Consider the following 20237-nt stretch of genomic DNA (forward strand, 5'->3'; position numbering starts at 1 on the left):
TTCTTGCTGTTTATAATGTTGATTTTGGACCACACGTTGTTACATTTGTTATAATTTACAGTTCATAACGGTTTAAATCCGGTGTGTATCCGCATTATCTGTAATGTTACATGTTAATAAATTGGGCTTTATCATTTAAAATTCCAGGTGTAAACATGTATAATGCTGTCTATTGCTATATACTGCAATATGCAGGACAGTTTAAGTTTGCATTAACGTTGATGTTGACGGCATTTCTCTATCGAATAAAAAAAAACCCCGAAAAATCCACTCTTTTCAGGTAATGATTTTAACATACGAAAACATAGAAGTTGAACTTCATATTTATATAATATATTCAAATGAGTATAAATGCACTTCTCTAGGATTACCTTTAAATATCATATTATATTTACAGCAAAACATAATTGAAAATTTTAGAACCAACAGTGTTTAATTGCGGTTTCATTTTATTGTGTTAGTCTTTAATTTCATACTACATGTAGTAGCTAAGTGTGGGAAAACATTTCTCTTTATAATAAACAATATATTTTTAAATAGAAAGTAAGAACATAAATTGGATGTAAATTATATTTCAATTAAATCAGTATAATACTTTTCAACATTCTAACTCACAATCATGAAACTAACATAATAATGACATTTTCATAATACCATATTTCCACCAAAAAAAATTATTTCTTTTTACGCAAAACAGAACACATGTAATAAATTGAAGGCTAATTAAATTGTATGTTATGTTAAGCTTCATAGGTCCTACGGAACGTAAGTTCAGTTTTAGTCATACACACAGGAAAAATCACCAGCTTCAATCCTGTCCTCTGCAAAAATTAACAATACAGCAATACAGGTCATTGTTCACGAACACGCAAATATCACAGCTTAATAAATATGAAAGTATGAGAAAGACAAAAGTCGTAATATTATTGACGTTAACAAATCTTACAAGATATTATTACAATCTTTATAATTTAGGGGGGGGGGATCTGAAGGTTAAACATCTAGATTTCTAAAGTCATATAGAATGATTAAAATGCTACAAACAGTCTTCAACGTTTTCACACTTACCTTTTGTTATTTAATTTTTGAAGCATCATCGTATTTACGTATATTACGTCATTGGGTTCTACAACTAGTTCTGGTGGCTTCATTGGGTGACCAACATCAGAGTATCTAACCAAGGAACTGGTCATCATGCCCTCATCTAAAATTATGTCAACGGCAAAATGGATAAAGCGTCTGAGTTGGACGTTATAATGAGAAACACACACACACACAAACACACACACACACACACACACACACACACACACACACACACACACACACACACACAGGCAGACAGACATAGAGATAGAAGTAAAAAAGAGAAAGTTTGTATTGTCGTACAACTCATTTCATTTCGTGTACTATTGCCATCACCAAATTTGATCCTGGTGTTTGATTGCAATCTGCAACTGACAATTAAAATATTAATGCAATACTAGAGGGTGAACCCACGGATGTACTTTTTTATTGTAAATTTTAAGACATTTAAAATTTCATTTGAACGATTAAAAAGTTCTTTCTTACCCGTAAATAACTCTCAAAATTATTATCATCAGCACAAATATGACGATTGCTAGACCAGACAACGCAAGCTGTTGAAACAGTCCTAACGATGATCTCCCGTTTTCGTCCAAATCTATAAATTATTCATTTGATATCTTTTAAATACGTGTTGCTTTCAACCCGGCACCTAATTCAAACCCACTTACCCGATGCAGCTTCCGAACATCCTAACACATTATCACACAGGGTGATATTACAGGAACAGGTTTGACTACACCGTATTCCATAGTACCCCTGGGGACAACTTTGACTGCAATTTGTACCAAATCTTCCGACACAAGCTGGAATGAAAAAAATTGAGATTTTGGGTAAAATTTTATATGGCAGAAGAATACTAGTACTGGCCAAATGCAGCCACCTAGAGCAAATTTCCCATCAATATCAAGCCGTCACATCCGCAGAGTATTAAGACATCATTTCTTTTATCTATTCTCTATGTGATACTTTTGTTAAAGATGTTTTTAGTAAGGCTTATAGGGTTAATACGTGGTCAGTACTTCGATCTTCGTTTTTGTCCCATATCAAATTTAATAACCAAGTAAAAGCTATATATATGATATTTGCAAACCACTAACAAAACCTACACTGTTTGAACAGTAAAAATAGTACAGCGTTTATTTTACACATTGACACTTTAAGGATATTAAGAAAACAATGTATATGCATGTACTTACCAATGCACTGATTTAAAGTATCGTTGTAAACAAAATCTGTACAGCACTGTGGAATAATTCTAAAAAACAGCATTGCTCATTTCACAAGCAATCTAAATTTTAAAAAAATTCTAACAGAAGGAATGTGAACAATTTTATTTTACAAAGAATACAACAAATTTACGAGTACCGATCGCAGATTCCTTTTTCTAAATCTTCAGCAGAACTACAAATGTTTGTGAATAGGCCTGCTATCAGGAGCAGCCCAACATACATCAAAACCATTCTGGATAAAAGGAAGAACTTTCGAGGTCTAATCATTTTATATCATTATCTCGTTGAATTTTGTTTTATTTAACAAATTTCTACTTACCTTAATTGTCCATTCCTTTTTAAGTAAGCCGGTACGTGTCAGCTAACTAAATAATATTTTTTGCAAAATTTAAAACAGTACGAGATGCATTTCTAAAATTTGAATTTTGCTGCTGCAAGAAAAGGATTCTGTGAGAATTCTAAAAGTATTTTATTTTAATGCAAAATAAGATGAAAATAAATTTGTTACATTTCGTTTATCAGGAAAATTATTCCCCTGTTGATAGCAAATCAATTTTAACAGGGCGACAATTATGCAATTATTCTAAATTTGGATTTCAGTGAATATACGTTCTCTTTAAAGTTTCTATCGTCTGTATACGAAAAAACAAGAAATATTTTTAAAACCTATTTAAATTTATTCTTGTAAAACTATATGAGTGTAGCCACGTTTGTATAGTTTTGGGGGAGAAAAAATGTTCTTGGGTGCTTTTTTTCTAGCCCATGTGCGAATGTTACCATAACCCAAGTTTTATTTCATAAATGATTTAGAAATCCATACGATTGCTTTCTGACTAATTCAAAAACTGCAATGCTAGAAATAAACCTTAATAAAGAGCAGGTAATAAGAATGCAATAGTCATATACAAGTACATATACATAAACTATTGTAACATGCAACTAAATGTTAACTGTTTACGTATCCTTTTTCTTTGACCGAATGATAAGTTTATTTTAGTTTTAATGATTTACTCAGAATGAAAAAAATATTCCACTGATGATAATGAAAAACTATCTATTGCTTGTTATATAATATTGTTTTGAAAATTAAAGAAAAATCACTAAATTTTAACGCTGTGATTGAGATTTTCTTGATTATAAAAAAATACAAATGGCTTAGCCCTTTTATAAATGAAACATAGTTTATGAATGGCAGTGGCACTAAATAGATACAAAGCAATACGTTTTCAGTGACTATTTTTATAAATATTCCAGTCCGAATTTCCTCTATCAGTTTTCAAATCCTTATCCATTATTGAATCAATTAACAAAACTTTTTTTTTTTTTTAATTGTTTTTTTTCATTCTAACTTTCATGTACAAGTTATTTACATCTTCTTATATGTTTAGTTTACAGTGCATACACATTCACATATTCACTTCATTTGAGATTTAGAATATAAGTATAATATAAACACAGTCACATAAAAAAGCACATGTACTGACAGGTGTATACACTGACAGACAAACATATATATGCACAAACAATCTTGAAAACTTGCTTTTATCACCCATGAAAGTTGGAGTATTTTTAGTTATGAGGTGGGGGGGGGGGTGAAAGAGGGTGGAGAAAGAGAGGGGAACACTATCTATCAAAAACTCATACATATGCAAGAGGATACATAAAAGTAGACATATTTTTTGTCATTATTTGCTTACAATTTCCTTGCAGCTATTATAATCACATTTTATAATAAATCGCAAATAGTTTGCCAATACTTTTCATACTCAGCAAATTTACAATTCTTCAACAACAGTAGTTTCTCAATATGTATTCTATCAGTGACTGTTTGTTTTAACATGAGCGTCGAGAGGTTTGGGACATTCTTATACTTACTGGCAAAAAAAAATTGTTTTACTGTAAGAATCAATATGTTTTGAAGTCTATACATATTTCTGTTTTTAAATTTACCAAAAAGTATAGTTTTTTTTATCAAATGTCATTATAAAATTAAACATGCTTCTTAACCATTCTTCAAAGTAGAGCCATATTTCTTTGACATGAAAACAGTCCACAAATAAATGTTCTATAGTTTCTATATCTTGATTACAGAAAGAGCAGGCTGGCGAATCAATTATATTGAGTTTGAAAAGGTACTCATTTGTTGGCAAAATTCTATGTAAAATTTGGAATTGCAACCATTGAAATTTGGATTCTTTCGAGGTTTTAAATGGGAGTTCAAAAATATTATTCCATTCTATTTCTGTAAAAGCAAATCCACTTTCTGTCCACTTCTTTACTGAACGAATTGATTCTTTTTTGCTATCGATGAGTACATAATACATATCCTTACATCCTTTGCTTTGTTTGTAAAAAAATACTGAGAAAATTTGGAATAAATGGTCCATATTCTACCTTATTATTATTTAAGGCTTTTAATCTTTCAAAAACTGCTCCTTTCAAACTCCTATATTCTAGAAAATTGGTCTTAACATTTGAGTTTTTCAAGAGTTTCAAAGCTTATAAAATTGCCTTCTTCTGTCATCAAATCTTTAATAAATTTATAACCACAGTTGAAATAATTCTTAATAAAAATTGATGAGTTATTAATATTAATATTAGGATTAAACCATATATGTTCATTAAGTACTTTTATGTCATTTTGGCTATAAGACATAACAATTTTAACCCAATCTAATAAAACTTCTTTCCAAAACTTGTTACTTATCTTATTGCTAATATTGGTAATAAAGTCTGAACCTTTTTCCCATAGGGTTTCTATTTTTAATCCTAATTCTGATTCAAAAAGTTTTACCCACTTTGTATTAGAGTGGATAAGTCTTCTTATCCATGTAGATTTCAATGCACAAACAAATTCCATATAGTCTATCATTTTTAATCCCCCATATCTGTAGTCTTGAATTATAATGTTTTTCTTTACCTTATGGACCTTGCCTCCCCATAAAAAAATGTAAATTTCTTTCTCAAACTGTTGAAGGTATTCTACACTAGGTTTTGGTATAGTTAGGATTAAGTGGTTAAGTTTTGGTATTATCAGAGTTTTAATGACAGTCAATCTTCCAACTGTTGTAAGATTTCTTAATTTCCATTGCTTTATCAAACGGGTTACTTCCAAAGATTTTGATGGGTAATTTAGTTCTACCATTTCATTCAAATTAACAGAAAATTTAACACCGAGTAGATCAAAAGTGGGGTTGTTCCAGTCAAGCTTCCATCGCGAGTGGTGAAAACTTCTTTTGAAAATTTTTTACTTCCGATCCATACCATTTTAGTTTTGGAGAAATTAGTTTTTAGACCAGATATGCATGCAAAATAATCAAGTTCTCTTAAAATACCATCCATGGACTGAGGTGATCCATCAAATATTATTGAAGTGTCGTCAGCATATTGCTAAAGTTTGTATTCTACACCATCAATTTCAATTCCCCGAATTTCTTTATTATTTCGAATCAAAATCCCTAGAACCTCAGCACATAGCAGAAAAAGATATGGGGAAATTGGGTCACCCTGTCTACATCCTCTTTGAGGAAAAAAATAATCAGAGGCAATTCCATTTTGTATAACACAAGATTTAATATCACTATAAAAAGTTTGGATCCAGTTTTTGATTGAAATCCCAAAATTAAAGAAGTCCAGTGTTTGGTATATAAATTTCCAAGAGATAGTATCAAAAGCTTTTTCAGAATCGATTAACATTAGAAGGCCGGGGATCTGATTTTGTTCAGTATATTGCATTATATCATATATCATTCTAACATTTTCTCCAATAAATCTACCTTTTAAAAACCCAGTTTGGTCTTCATTAATTAATTTATATAATACAGTTTTTATTCTATTAGCAATGCAACCTGAAGCAACTTTATATAATACATTAAAAAGGCTAATTAGGCGCCAGTTTTTTAAGAACTGTTTTGGTTTTCCTGCCTTTGGTAAACATGTTATTACACCTAGTTTATTTGATTCTGTAAAGTGTCCTAACTCGTAAGTATTGTTTATGGCTTTTGTTATAAAGCTGCCTAAGTCGTTCCTAAAGAATTTAAAACATTCGCTTGTAAACCCATCAGGCCCTGGGCTTTTATCGTTTTTCATATTCTTCAAAAAGTTATAGACTTCCAGTTTATTTAATGGGCCTTCAAGAAGATCAGATTCTTATTTATTTAATTTGGGAATGTCATACAACTTTAATTTATCGTAAATGTTTTCAGGTTATCGTAGAACATTCTTAATTCATTTAGTATTTCAAATTGATTAAAAACAGTGGAGCCATCTTCTTTTTCTACTTTTGGTATAATTTTGCTCGAAAATTTTCTCGATTCAAGGCTAATGAAATATTTTGATGGCTTTTCACCTTCCTCTATCCACTTTACTTTTGATCTAATACATTGACCTTGCAATCTATTTTTTCTAATAAGTTCTTATTCTGTTTGTTTATTTGATAATTCATCTTTTGTTTCTACTGTAAAATTCTGTTCAAGAAGTAAAATCTCTTGCTCTAATTGCTTTTCTCGTTCTGTTGATTACTTTTTCTTATAAGTTGAATAGGATATTGATTTTCCTCTAATTTCCATTAGTAATGTGTCTAGGAATGATTTGTCACTTATAATAAATTGTATATTATCATCTATTGTTTCAATATTTTCTAAATTGTTAACTGGGCAGGCATACTGCTGTTTTACATTTTTTATTTTTTATTTGATAAGATATACATATTCTTTGTCTTTAAGAAGAGAGTTGTTAAATTTCCAAAAACCCTTTCCTTTAAGAAATTCATTTGTTCTTACATACAAGACAACTGGGCAATGGTCAGAGCAGTAACTGTTTTCATATTTTACATAGAGAGATAAGTTAAGTAAAGATTCTGATATAAGAAAGAAATCAAGTCTAGCCTGTTTAATTGGGGTTTTTTTCCTCCAAGTGAATTTTTTAAGAGTTGGATTATGCTCGCGATATACATCTTTCAGCGTAAGTGTTTCCATAATTTTTAAGACTTCGAGTCTTGCTTTGGGATTATTTAAGTTCTTATAGTTCATGGAGTCTAAGTCCTTATCGAAAACTAAATTAAAATCACCACCAATAACTATATGCTGGTTAGAGTAAATATCTTGAATCTTATTAAGAACGTTTATGTAAAAGGCTGGTGAGTCCGAATTTGGTCCATATATATTTATTAATAAAAATGGAAGACTTTCTATGGTAACATCTAATAAAAGAAAATTACCATCACTATCTTTATGTTCATTGAGTATTGTTATATCACAGTTATTATTGATTAGTATAGCTACTCCTCTAGAATTTGATTTATATGAGTTAAAGTAGGCTTTATAACCCCATAGTCCCTTTATCAAGCTTTCTTCCTTTTCAACAAAGTGAGTGTCTTGAAGAAAGTATATATTATAAGTTTTTGATTTTAAGACTTTAAAAATGTCCCTCCTTTTATTGATATCACCTAAGCCTTGGCAATTTAATGTCAATATGCTAAGATAGCTTTTCTGCACTTTATCATCCATGTCTATATAAATGCTTTATAAGGTTTACGGTTCCCGAAAAGAATAGAAAGGGGGCAAATAAAAGGAAGAAAAACAGTTAAAGGGCAAAGGTTTGGAATTGCGAAAGCACATCACGCTTGCTAATTTTACCAACACTAAAAAATAGTTGATTGCATGAAGTTGACCAAAAACAACCTTTTTTTGTCAACTTAAAAAAAAAATTCGTACAATAGTATAAATAATTAGAATCGGTCGTGAGGAGTTTTATATGTATAACTTATTGTCTGTTTTTTAAAAACCTTAAACCCTATGCTGCGCATACTATGTGTTTTAAAAAAAAGGTACCTTGATTTTCTGATGTTTTGAGCTTGTTAATATGACAGCATATTATAAAAATCATACCAAGATTATGTGAGATATATTAATGTTCATGAAATACAATTATACATATGCATATCCACTCAATTAACAAAACTTAATATGAGGTCAATGATCAAAATTTTGAGATATGTTATCGTTTCAATCATTTTTCAGTATTTTTATTTTATATCTATATCATTCACTATGGGCAGGTACATGTCTTTTTGAGAGTTATTGCAATGGTTGTGCTTGTTGTATATGTATTTATCTCTGCAATGTGTATTGTTCCGATCCTCTCAGATTGTCGTTTAACTGTATTCCACCGGTATCTCAAAAGACTGTGTAGTGCGCGGCCAGCGCGCTAGGTTCCGTTCGTCATCGAAAGCAAAATTTTTGTCTTGCCTAGATGGCCGAGGGGGGAGCGCGGTGGCCGCTCACTGCTAGGAGAATGGGTTCCAGAGGTCGTGAGTTCAAGCCTCGGTCGGGGCGGCGGTTGAGCTCCAATAAAAAGTGATATCCTTGTGCTATATATATATATATATATATATATATATATATATATATATATATATATATATATATATATATATATATATGACAAATAAATTAATTCATTAAACAAAAAACTATGACACTATAAGAAATAATTAAATCCAAGAATACCATGTTTTATAGTAAAATTACTTTTTTTTTTTTTTTTTTCAAAAAAAACGAATATTCTATTTGTGTATGTAGATATCTACAAGTTTTTTATCATAAATATGCATAATATTTCACTCTACTTTTACATATGGATGTTTCATTGCAAACCTGTGCTTTTTGCAGCGAACAAATAGTTTCCATGGTCTCGTATGAGTAAAATGAAATTTGCATGTTTGAAGCAACAAGTGTGTCATTTTGTTTCAGGTAAACAAAAAAGTGGGCACTGTCTTGAAATAAAAGCGATATTTAGGCTAATGTCGATGACGTAAAAGGACGGGACATCTGTCACGTACTCCTATCTTGCTTTTAGTTTAAGACAGTTAACGTGTACTTTGAATGCTAAAATTGAACCAAAAAGACCTTTTACAACAATTTGACTATCTTTATTAACTTTTATACAATATTTTATTTTATTTTTTGTGTATGGTCTATGAATACACTTCCAATCGTTTACTTGCTTCAACACTTTTCAAGTTCACATGGAATGGCTGCAATGTTGGAGTTATTTCTCTTGATAGTGCTAAACCAAATTTCAGAATGAATACATGTTTTAAGCCTGCTGGACTTTGAAATACTTCTTCTTCCCTAACTGTTCATGAATAAGTGCAAATTTTGGTCTTGATGATAATATATAGAATTAATTGTTTTTTTCTTAAATTATATATTATTTACCAATTCATAAATATTGGTAATTTGGATACAGTTGGTCTGGGTTTTCTTAAAATCTATTAAGGCACACTTTTCATTAAATAAATAGCATATATACCTGTATTAGAATTAAAATTCACAGAATATCCCTTTCATCGTCTTTTCATCAAAGCTATTATTAATTTTAAGATGGATTAAAAACAAAGACATTGCATAGCTATATATTTTATTTATAACAGTCATCAACACCATAAACATATTTTTAGAATATAGTGTACTTATTGGTTATTAGAATACTATTTCAAAATAAAATTATTGGCTCGTTTGGAAACTGATACACGTGTAATTGTGATGCAATGCAGCTTTCACCAACTTTTTCACAAAACATACGGTAAAACACAAGAACCAAGTTTATATTTCATGCCAGGCATATGATAAGTGTCTATTAAATGTAACAAATGATTGCATATTGAAACTCTTTCAATATAATGATTTATAGATAGCTCATAATATCTTGAAATTTTGCAAAATATGGCATTAATAATCTAATAATAAATAAAAAAAAGTTTTACTTACTGTTCATTATCTTTTTAGCTATAGATGGCAAATATGTAACATTTGATTATTTGACATTTTTAAGTACAAAATTGACTATTTATGTGTTTTACCATAGAATCACAGTTGTCACAGTTGTTGTGATAAAAGCTCAAGCAAAGTTTATGTAAAGAATTTTGTTCTAGTATAAATCAATGTTAATAAGTGGACTCTCCCATGTGTATAAAAGTGAGAGAAGCTGAGAGTCGGGGTCATTCCTGTTTGAGCAGTGGAAGGAAAAGGTAACGGAAATTTTATATTGAACTTCTGGACCCACACAATTTGATCAGTGGCCCGAATAGAGCCGAAGCTGTTCTATTGTGTGGTATTGTATATTAAGGGTGTTTGTAAACCACATTACTGACAGTTTGTCAGGGAAGGTAGCAAGTGCCAGGGTTAGGGGCCCGAATAGAGCCGATCTGTCATTGGAACTTGTATATCTATTATTTAAGCATAAGTTAGGTTTTCATCCTTCATTGCCAATCATTTGTTATTCTTGATTCATCCTTGATTATACACAAAGTAGGGACATTTTGATATTGAATATAAATCTAATCAGTAATTAGAAAAATTGTATGCCTTTTAATTTTACATTGACAAGCAAAGAAGCGAGTGAACTCATTTACACATTACATTTACAAGATATATTATGAAAAATATCTGACTTGCGTTTTGTCTTAAATCAAACTTAAATGAAGATATTTATGAACATAATACCAATCTTCTATTATACGTTCAGTATGGTGGCATAGAACGTGCTTCTCCTTTCTTTCTGTAACAGATATATGTACTTGTTGAATATACTGAGTATAATGGTTCGAAGGCCACTTTCAATATTACCAAGTACTTTGTTTTAAACACACCAGCTGTTCTCTCTTTGGTCTATTTAATGTAATTCTTTTTCATTTTGTTCTTGCGGTATTACGATATCTCCATACATTTGATCGTTTTGTTGTACACCTTGTACGGGTGATCTGTTTGGACACAGTACACTAGTGTATGCTGCTGTCGTCATGTTTCCAACTGAAAATAAATCCAAAGTATCAATGTTATATCGTGCATTGCATTCAAACAGCCAAATAAACATACAGATGGACAGACGTACATACAGACAAACAAGGAAAAGATAGACCAAAAAAGTGTTATACCATTTGTTCTATCACTTCTATTTTGTATGGCATCGTATCTTGTCCTCGCTCCTCTATTCAATCTGAAATGTTATATCCAAAATATTCAGTTATGTTAAACGACCTGTCCAATTATTGTCAACCGAAATACAGATGTACTGATTACGTTTTCTATAAAGATGAACTTAAACAATCACAGTAAATTATTGTGTATGCATTGCGATCAGAATCAATCGTACCTGTAGGCCATTCTTAAAAGTACGCCAACCAAAACAACAATGATGAATGCTGATAAAGACAATGTAAGATGTACAAACAATCCCAAATTCCCTCTTTCTAACTCTTTACCTGAAAAATATATCTTCATCGTCACATTATTCAAAGTTCGCTGGTGGGTTTGTTTGTTTGTTTTGGGGGTGTTTTTTTTATTTATTTATTTTTTGTATTTCCCTTTTTAATAACAAAGTAAAGATTATTAACAGTACGTAATAAATGCGATAGTTTATTTTTAAGGATTTGTAAATGAACGGTAGTCAGGACTCAACACAAAGTAGATTAGAGAATACATTGGTATACAAAAAAAATAGTAAAATATTTATTGAAAAGTTTTTGAGCTTAAAACCTGAAACTCGACATATAGAGGATATCTATATTGTATGATTTTATATTTGCTTTATCCAACGAGTTGTAATGGTGTATATATTTGCGAGACTTGCCAAGCGAATATAACCATTTAAACGAGTTGGATAAAGCAAATATAAAATTACACAATTAAACATTTTCTATTTATTTCATACTATTTGATTTATATTATGAAGCTTTTGAGTCAGCCCCTTATATGACCCAAATTGATTTTTTTTCAAAGATTTAAACAATGATGCAATGTTGTGTAATGCAGTTATTGTGACCTTGCGCAATACAATTAAGTACGTCATTTCGGAGATAAATCAAACTGAAATAACCTTGAAATAATTTTTTATCTCTGAATAATTTTTTTTCGAGCTTACTCTTTTTTAATTAAATGGAAATACTGATCAGAAGACTTGAATAATCAAGTTTTTTGACGTACAAAAATTTGCGAAAGTTCGTTGGTTTGAATTTACTCGAATGAGGAACAGTTGTTGATGTTTTATAAAACAAGCACTAGCCTAATGATTTTAAGTTGAAAATATAGACTAAGGATGTTTACTGAACAGTGGTTGTGAAATAAAAGTGTTGGGAGACATTATTCCGGTAAGTTCTTGTATAAAAACACAACCAAAGTGTCCTGTTTTCATCAAGTCGTCAGGAGTGAACTCATTGATGGCTAACGTGATTTTCAGTTTTATAAACAACACAGTTTTGTGTTTTGCTTCATGTTTGTTACAAGTATTTGAATCTTTGACAAAATCCATCTTTAATCCATTTTTTATAGTAGATATAGTGATGTGGAAAATATTTCAAAATTTGGCACTGAGCGTCATAGCCAGGGTCTGTGTCATAAATAGTTCGAACCGGAAGTATTCGATAAAGCATTACCCGTTTGATAAAACAACTTTTAGGTTTTATCACAGGGGTAATATACACCACATTTCTGAGATGAATAAAATAGGATATCAAATTTTATATACAAGAATTATCAATGCATTCACATTGACGTTAAATTGATAAGTAAGTGGCTGTGCACCTGTTGCAGTTGTTGAACATCCCGAAACTACGTCACACAGGTTGATATTGCAAGCACATTTTTTGATACATTCCCTCCCATAGTGTCCAGTAGGACAGGTTTGGTTGCAATCGGTACCGAATCGTCCGACACAGACTTTAAGAGAGAACAAAACCTTCAGTAAACCTTGAAGTGAAATTTGCTTTTAACTCAGACACAAACGATTTTCTGAAATTAAAGATTAAATGAATACACGCAACGACACTTGCTTTTACATTGCTTCATATCACCATCGTATATATAGCCCGTGCAGCATGTTGGAATGGTTCTGAAAGAAATGATGATTCTTGCTCGTTATGATGACATTCATGGTGTTACCTTTTGTAACATAATAAAATGAAACAAAATGAAGTGAACGTACCCGTTGTTGTCACAAACGCCATCCTCCTGTATTTCAGCAAAACAAAAACTAATTCCAGAAAACATTGCAATCAAATGCAGTACTGCATATGTTGGATTCATTTTGGAAAAGAAGGAAGAAAAGTTTAAGCTGGATCCTTTGTATCATGTTCTTTTGAACTTTGAGAGCTAAAAGCTTAAAATGGAATGAAGTGTCATCTGTTTTCAACAACTGAAGTTATTTATTGATGTTGAAATTTTGTCAATTTTGTTCAGATTTGTAAAATTTGTAAAGTTTGTGGAAAGATATGTTATTTTCTTATACATGTACTATATATTGGAAACGACTTTATATTCAAAATACGTATCTATCAACTATAGGGAAGAATAAACAACACTTTAGCCTCAAAGTTCTAAATTACAGTCATACTTGGGATTTATGACCTAATGATTGTTAACACGATATTAAGAATTATAACTTATAACTCAATATTTGACATTTAAATGATTTAGAAATAAAAACACATAGTAACAATTTATCATTCTAGACTTAAAAACTTGAAAAAGAAACTTAAAATACTATAATCGTTTATAGGTCCCTTTGATAATGTTTTCATTTTTTGAATGCATGCCAATATATATGTACACGTTCCCATGCAGATAAATCTGTTTCTGTTGTCGACGTCACTGCTGAACAGAAACCATTTGTTCCAGTAAGAGTATTTTAATTAGTAGGAAACGTGCAAAGGTTTGTAAGGACTTTAAACTAGGAAAAACTACCATATTGACAAATTTAGCTTTAACATCCGATCTTAATAGTGTTGACAGGGATGGGACACACAAACATCGATGACATCTATTTCTTCTATGATCAATAATATTTATCGTTTCGTTGTCTGAACCAGAACTATTTGACATACTGGTCTGTGACCCATATCACTGTGTCCTCTGAGTATTACGTCATGGGTGATGACGTGAATAAATCCCCAGGGGTCGCCTTCGTCGGTGTCACTCTGGTGGGCGGGGCTCTACTGGCTGTGGCCGCTTTGACAATATGTACCACGTCTGATCGAAAAAGATAATTTATAATATAAAGGTAATTTATAATCTAATTTTAAATTTAATATAAGGTCTTTATAATATGTAATGCTAGTATTAAAAGGCAAGGTTATGGTGTAAGTCATACGCATGTCAAATTACAAAAATATCAAATCGTCTTTTGAAAAAATTATGGTAACGCATCCCTCTAACATTCTAGATGAAAAACTGTTACATTTGACCCCAAATTGTCCTCTTTGAAGCGTCTGCTGTGTTTGTGTTCAAGGCTACACTGTAGCAAATAATTAACTTCCTCATTTTGTTTCTGTTGGCTAATAAACAAGTTAATAATAACTTGTGGTTAGAAAGTGTTTAAAAACAAAAACCGTAAGCGTTTAGATTTATTTTGTTAAAAGATAAAAAAAAATCTCAACTTCGGTTTGACTGACAGTCCAAATGTGTAATCAGTGTTTGATGTACTGATTGGAAAGCAGCGATTTTGGTTATACTGGAAACTTCCTAGCATGTTATTGTCACAGCTCGTATTTAATCTAAATAGAATGAATCTAAAATGATTTTAATCTGTTTTTTCTCACGACGTTTTAATATTCAAAATAAATGTCTTCACATTATCTGATATTAACCGTATTTTTATAGATTAAATGATGAAAATCGAGACAACATACCGCATACAATGGAGCGCAGTCGTGACAACGCCGAGGGATTCAATACAGAAATTGTGTGTATTAAATTGTGTTAATTGTCTATATATATTCCTTGTTTTTGTCAACACAAAATGTTTGTATAATGATCTATTTAATTCCTATTTAATTCCTGTAACATTGGAGGAATATATCTTATGCTGTCATTTCTTACAGGAAAATGTCTACTCTTATGTCGGAAATGGCCCGGATGTTCTTCCCCAGCAACCAGTGGCGCCCTCTGTTTTAAGTGAGTTCGACTACGCTATCGACAAGAGTCTCGGTATGAACCTAGACAAACCTAGCGGTCATAGGGAGGACGATCTTATTTTACAGGAAAATCGTTATGAAAATTCTTTTGCTGTACATCAGGATGGCTTCCTTCCTGATAAAGAGTATTACCAAAATCTGCGTTCTATTGCCAATGCAGCAGACAAACCCAGCAAAGAGAACGAATATGATGCCAATTCAAACCGATGTTCATCTAATGGACCGATAAACAAAGACAACGAAAAGGACATTTACAATCAGCTGAACCACGGGAATCAGCAGGCTGTTGTGATGGAGACACGTGACCCCTCCTACAGCCACCTACAACCACTGGGTACCTACCAGAGTACGGCTCCAAGACCCCTGTCCGTACCCCAGGCAGAATACATATACCAAAACCAGTCTGAGCTGTACGAGGATAGGATGAAAATGGTCTGGATATAAGTGTATTTCTCTGTTCTCGTCATGTATAACACATATTGTTTGCTTATTTAGCTTATTTAGCTATCATGTGTGTAGTAATAGCGACATTGTTAGACCATTAGATGCAGAGTGGTGGAATATGTAGATAACAAACGAAGTTTCCATGTTATCAGTTTTACATTCTTATACATATACATGTACATGCATATATACCTAACAAAGCTACCAATCTCAGCAGTCAGTTTTAATGCCATGAACGCCTCAGCTAAAGAGTTTCTTTTCACGATTAATTTTCCATAGAGAAAGGTCTCTGAATATAGATAATAGGAAAATTTTAATTGTAAAGTTAAAGAATTGAAATCTTCAAAACTAAATAAAGGTTTATGATGAAAGAAATACTACCTAATTAAAGTAGATCTAATAAGTAGTTTGTTGACCACCCAGCCTTCCTTATCATTGAATGTTTTATAACCATTGATATCAAGAAAAGATATACATTTACTATTTGTCCATTCTGAATAAATCTCGGTAATTTATCAATATATGTGTTTGTTTGAATATGCCATCAAAATTATTGCATTGTAATTCTTCAATATATATCAAGTAACCATCAACTTGAAATAATAGACATTCCCTTTAATTCAGGATGGAAACAAAACACTAATAATCGGAAGGACACATTTAGTTTAAATAAAAAAGTTTCAGTTGAAAGATAAAAACTTTGTAAACAGTTATTCAAGAAAGCGCACCAACAACAATTATAGGAAAACTCTTTATTTTAAACCTTGATTAAATATTATACACAAGCTCGAGTGTATTTGCAACGTTTCAAGAAAATTTACCGTCTATGTTTTGTTGGGGGCCATATCAAAATACTGATACATTTTCAATAATGATTCAGAGGATTTGTCAATTTTCGCACTTCGAAGCAGATTTTAAAAATGCTTTGATAGAGATTTTCTCAAATTGTAATATTTCATATGTAATATCAATTTTTACCTTATATGTAAAAAAAAAAAAATCAAATTCTATCATCTGATTTATAACGTTCTTTTTTATAATTGTTTTCTCAAAATATCAATATATTATCAATAATATCAATATGCACCATATTTTGCTATGATACATTTGGAGTATTACAAATATAAATTGGTACGGTTGAATTATTCAAAAATACAGAACAATTACCCTGATATTTGCAATGGGTAACCTTTTTACTTTTATTATTTTTTCTAATATTGTTCATTTACTAATCTTCATATTACCATAACGTCATGAAAGCACAATATCAGTGTCACCTACCAAACAACGGAAAATTGTTTGAAAAATAAAATTTTTCCTAAAAAATCTTAATATTTTTAACTATATTTTGATTATTGTGTTCAATTCATAAATGGTAGCGAAACATTTATTTAAAAGGATAAGTACCATGTTTTATACTATATTGCGCAAAAACATGCGCAATTAAAACAAAAAGTCAGCCACCTCAACATCAATATCTATAATGTTACAGTGACAGCTATTGGAAAGCACAACTAGAAATGTTTTGTAGTAAACATATTCTTTGTTAAATCTAAGAGAAACTTTAGTTGTGTCATCCGGTTTATAACAGACATCCTGTTCAGACTTATTCTTTGGTAGTTTATGGGAACAGTTTGCCTCAGTTTATTTCCGAGTACTCTGTTTGGTCTATTTGTTCCACGACCCGAACTGGTGTAGTTCTGGGGTGTATCACATCGATATAGATCGATGACGAGGCGCAAGTATTGCGATCTACAACACAAAGAATCGATCTCTGAAATTGTAATGCTTAAAATCTGTTGTACACTGTCAAAGAGAGAGAGAGAGAGAGAGAGAGAGAGAGAGAGAGAGAGAGAGAGAGAGAGAGAGAGAGAGAAAGAGACACTGTACCATGAATTAAGCTGTCTTTTGTGCTGACAACGGGGATTCTGGTCTCGTTTTTTCTTTTCAGTCTATATTGAATAAATGACAATAATAGAGTCTGTCCGTATGGAGTACTTGTATTATAAACCGTGTATCTATAAGTAAAACTGCATACAGTTTACTCCTTCTTAAATTGCAAAGATTTATCAAGATAGACGACATGGCAGTTGATCGCAACTGTTTTGTGGTGAATACAAAGCTAACCTGCAGGCGATGGTTATAGTTATGCCAATCAGTAGGGAAAGGAAGAATACTGATGCGGTCAAGGTATGACGTAGAATCAATCCTGAATCTTTTGGTTTGCACAAATCCAGTTCTATACCAAAATTTAGAAAAAATGTATAGTATTAACAACTCTAACCATTTACAAGTACCGGATCTAGAAAGTAAATAATAACTAGCAAATTAAATAAATTAATCCTTGGAACTGGAATACGATGTAAAAGAAACCGAAAAGAAAATTGCCTTTTGACAACAGTCCCAAAAAGTTGATGTTTAAAATTCTTTTCAAAACTGAATGATAAAAACGTTAAGTTTCACTTAATTAAAAAAGTCGTTGAGAGAGAGAGAGAGAGAGAGAGAGAGAGAGAGAGAGAGAGAGAGAGAGAGAGAGAGAGAGACAGAGACATACCCCTGATTGTTATATTCTCATTTAATTCAGTTTGATCTGGAATGCAAAATTCAAATCATGTTATCAAAGAAAAAAGATCATGTATTTGATTAAAAAAAACGTTTCACTTAATTAAAAAAGTCGTTGAGAGAGAGAGAGAGAGAGAGAGAGAGAGAGAGAGAGAGAGAGAGAGAGAGAGAGAGAGAGACAGAGAGAGAGAGAGAGAGAGAGAGAGAGAGAGAGAGAGAGAGGCATACCCCTGAATGTTATATTCTCATATAATTCAGTTTGATCTGGAATGCAAAATTCAAATCATGTTATCAAAGAAAAAAGATCATGTATTTGATTAAATAAAACGGTGTTTTACAAACAGGAAAAAATAAAAACATAGGAATATTTTTTCAAAATCTGATTTGTAAATACAGTATCTGCGTACAAAAAAGTACAGTCATATTTTTAAAAGTTTTAATGTACGAAATGTCATACTGACCTTATCTTGTGCAGAAGGGAAACATTCAATATTCAAAGGAACACAATGCATTTCAAATTATCAGCGTAAATAATCAAACAGAGTTATGTCAAAATTTGGTATACTTTTATTATTTTCTGGAGTTTTTTTCTTTCGACATAATTAATCATGAATTTACGTATTACTTAGCTATTGCTACACTTTTACTCTTGAATAATTTCATTGGCATATTAATTTTATGAAATATGCAACAAACTAGAAAACAAGTAAATTACATAACACTATCCAAAACACGATTGTGTCCTAGTCTCAGAGCTTGTTAATGATATTTACCGTATATATAATATACATGTATCAGGTATTGATATGTTCAACAAGCCTCACAGAGAAAGCAATCCTATTAGATTTGAGGATCACCACTTATTTCCAGGCCTAGGGTTTTCAATTATTCAAGCAATATTAGAATACACTGCATGAAAACACATAGTATATTCATTTTTTATGTGTTGGTTGGTGAAGACATTAACAGTTTTCCGATTCTATTCACAAGATGTCTTCACTCCATGTGCATACTCGTCTGATTGATATTCTAAAAGCGACAAAAAATCATGCAATTGCCCTCGACAAAAGGAAAAAAATAAAATAATTTTTTGAAAAAAGCTAAGTATTAAACAAAAACATTGCTTGCCTGATGTAGCTTTGAAACATCCTGTCACTTCGTCGCAAACGGTGAAATTACAATTACAAGTTTCATTACACCGTCGTCCATAGTATCCGAGAGGACAACTTTGGGTACAGTTGTCACCGAACCTTCCAATACAAGCTGCATCACGGCAGGTAACAATAAACACATCAAAGTTATTGTTACAGTTCATAGATGTATCAAATGTAATGCTTCGTTACAAATAATTCTCACCTTTACATTCAAATATGTTATTTTACCAAAACAAGAGTTCCCCATACTGACCTACACATTGCTGCAATGTGTCATCGTACATATAGCTCGTGCAACATTTTGGAATAACTCTGAAATTTCAAAGTGAATCAATGATTACTGTAATTTATAATGATAAATATAACTTTGTTTACATAGAGTAATAGAAATTAATATATAAAATGGTGGCCCATCTGGTAATAGTAGGACTTCCAGGTAGTGGGCTTAAAAGGACACATCAGTATATGAGTACATACGTGTTATTGCTACAGATCCCATCGTTAGCATAGTTACTCCCCAAAAGGACGGAAATCAAGAACAGTTTCATGTATTCTGAATTCATTTCTGAAGAAATAAAATGTACGTTTTTCTTGATCATTTTATAGTATTAAAATTGACTTTTAAACTTTTTTGTATTTGATAGTCTAAAAGCTAAAATCGAAGTTTAATAATCCCGTTTTACTTTCCTGAGATCGAAATTAAGCATGAAGTCTTCGAAGTACTTTTTTAATGCGATTATCTATGCTTAATGAGTTAAGTTGACTATTTCATATTCTTCTGAAGACTTG

The 20237-nt window shown here is 31.3% G+C and overlaps 3 protein-coding genes and 1 pseudogene across 3 annotated transcripts; 1 reads left to right on the forward strand and 3 right to left on the reverse strand.

The window, feature by feature from the left end:
- Window positions 1–808: 808 nt before the first annotated feature.
- On the reverse strand, window positions 809–2549 carry LOC128190670 (uncharacterized). The gene is made up of 7 exons (XM_052862800.1): window positions 2449–2549; window positions 2286–2344; window positions 1758–1892; window positions 1573–1684; window positions 1390–1457; window positions 1069–1204; window positions 809–821 (listed from the first exon to the last, which is right to left on the reverse strand). The coding sequence occupies exons 1-7, from the start codon at window positions 2547–2549 to the stop codon at window positions 809–811; spliced, it is 624 nt and encodes a 207-aa protein (XP_052718760.1).
- An 8151-nt stretch (window positions 2550–10700) lies between these two features.
- Window positions 10701–13448, reverse strand: LOC128190736 (uncharacterized; annotated as a pseudogene).
- A 641-nt stretch (window positions 13449–14089) lies between these two features.
- On the forward strand, window positions 14090–15776 carry LOC128190008 (uncharacterized). The gene is given in 3 exon segments (XM_052861862.1): window positions 14090–14375; window positions 14975–15056; window positions 15196–15776. Coding segments are annotated over 3 exon segments (753 nt in total). The 5' UTR covers window positions 14090–14241; the 3' UTR covers window positions 15733–15776.
- Window positions 15777–15918: 142 nt separating this feature from the next.
- Window positions 15919–20031, reverse strand: LOC128190009 (uncharacterized). The gene is made up of 7 exons (XM_052861863.1): window positions 19926–20031; window positions 19702–19760; window positions 19423–19557; window positions 18523–18558; window positions 17860–17971; window positions 17623–17684; window positions 15919–17484 (listed from the first exon to the last, which is right to left on the reverse strand). The coding sequence occupies exons 1-7, from the start codon at window positions 20009–20011 to the stop codon at window positions 17372–17374; spliced, it is 603 nt and encodes a 200-aa protein (XP_052717823.1). The 5' UTR covers window positions 20012–20031; the 3' UTR covers window positions 15919–17371.
- Window positions 20032–20237: the final 206 nt, after the last annotated feature.

This window comes from Crassostrea angulata, chromosome 6 (genome assembly GCF_025612915.1).
Source record: "Crassostrea angulata isolate pt1a10 chromosome 6, ASM2561291v2, whole genome shotgun sequence".
Taxonomy (NCBI): domain Eukaryota; kingdom Metazoa; phylum Mollusca; class Bivalvia; order Ostreida; family Ostreidae; genus Magallana; species Magallana angulata.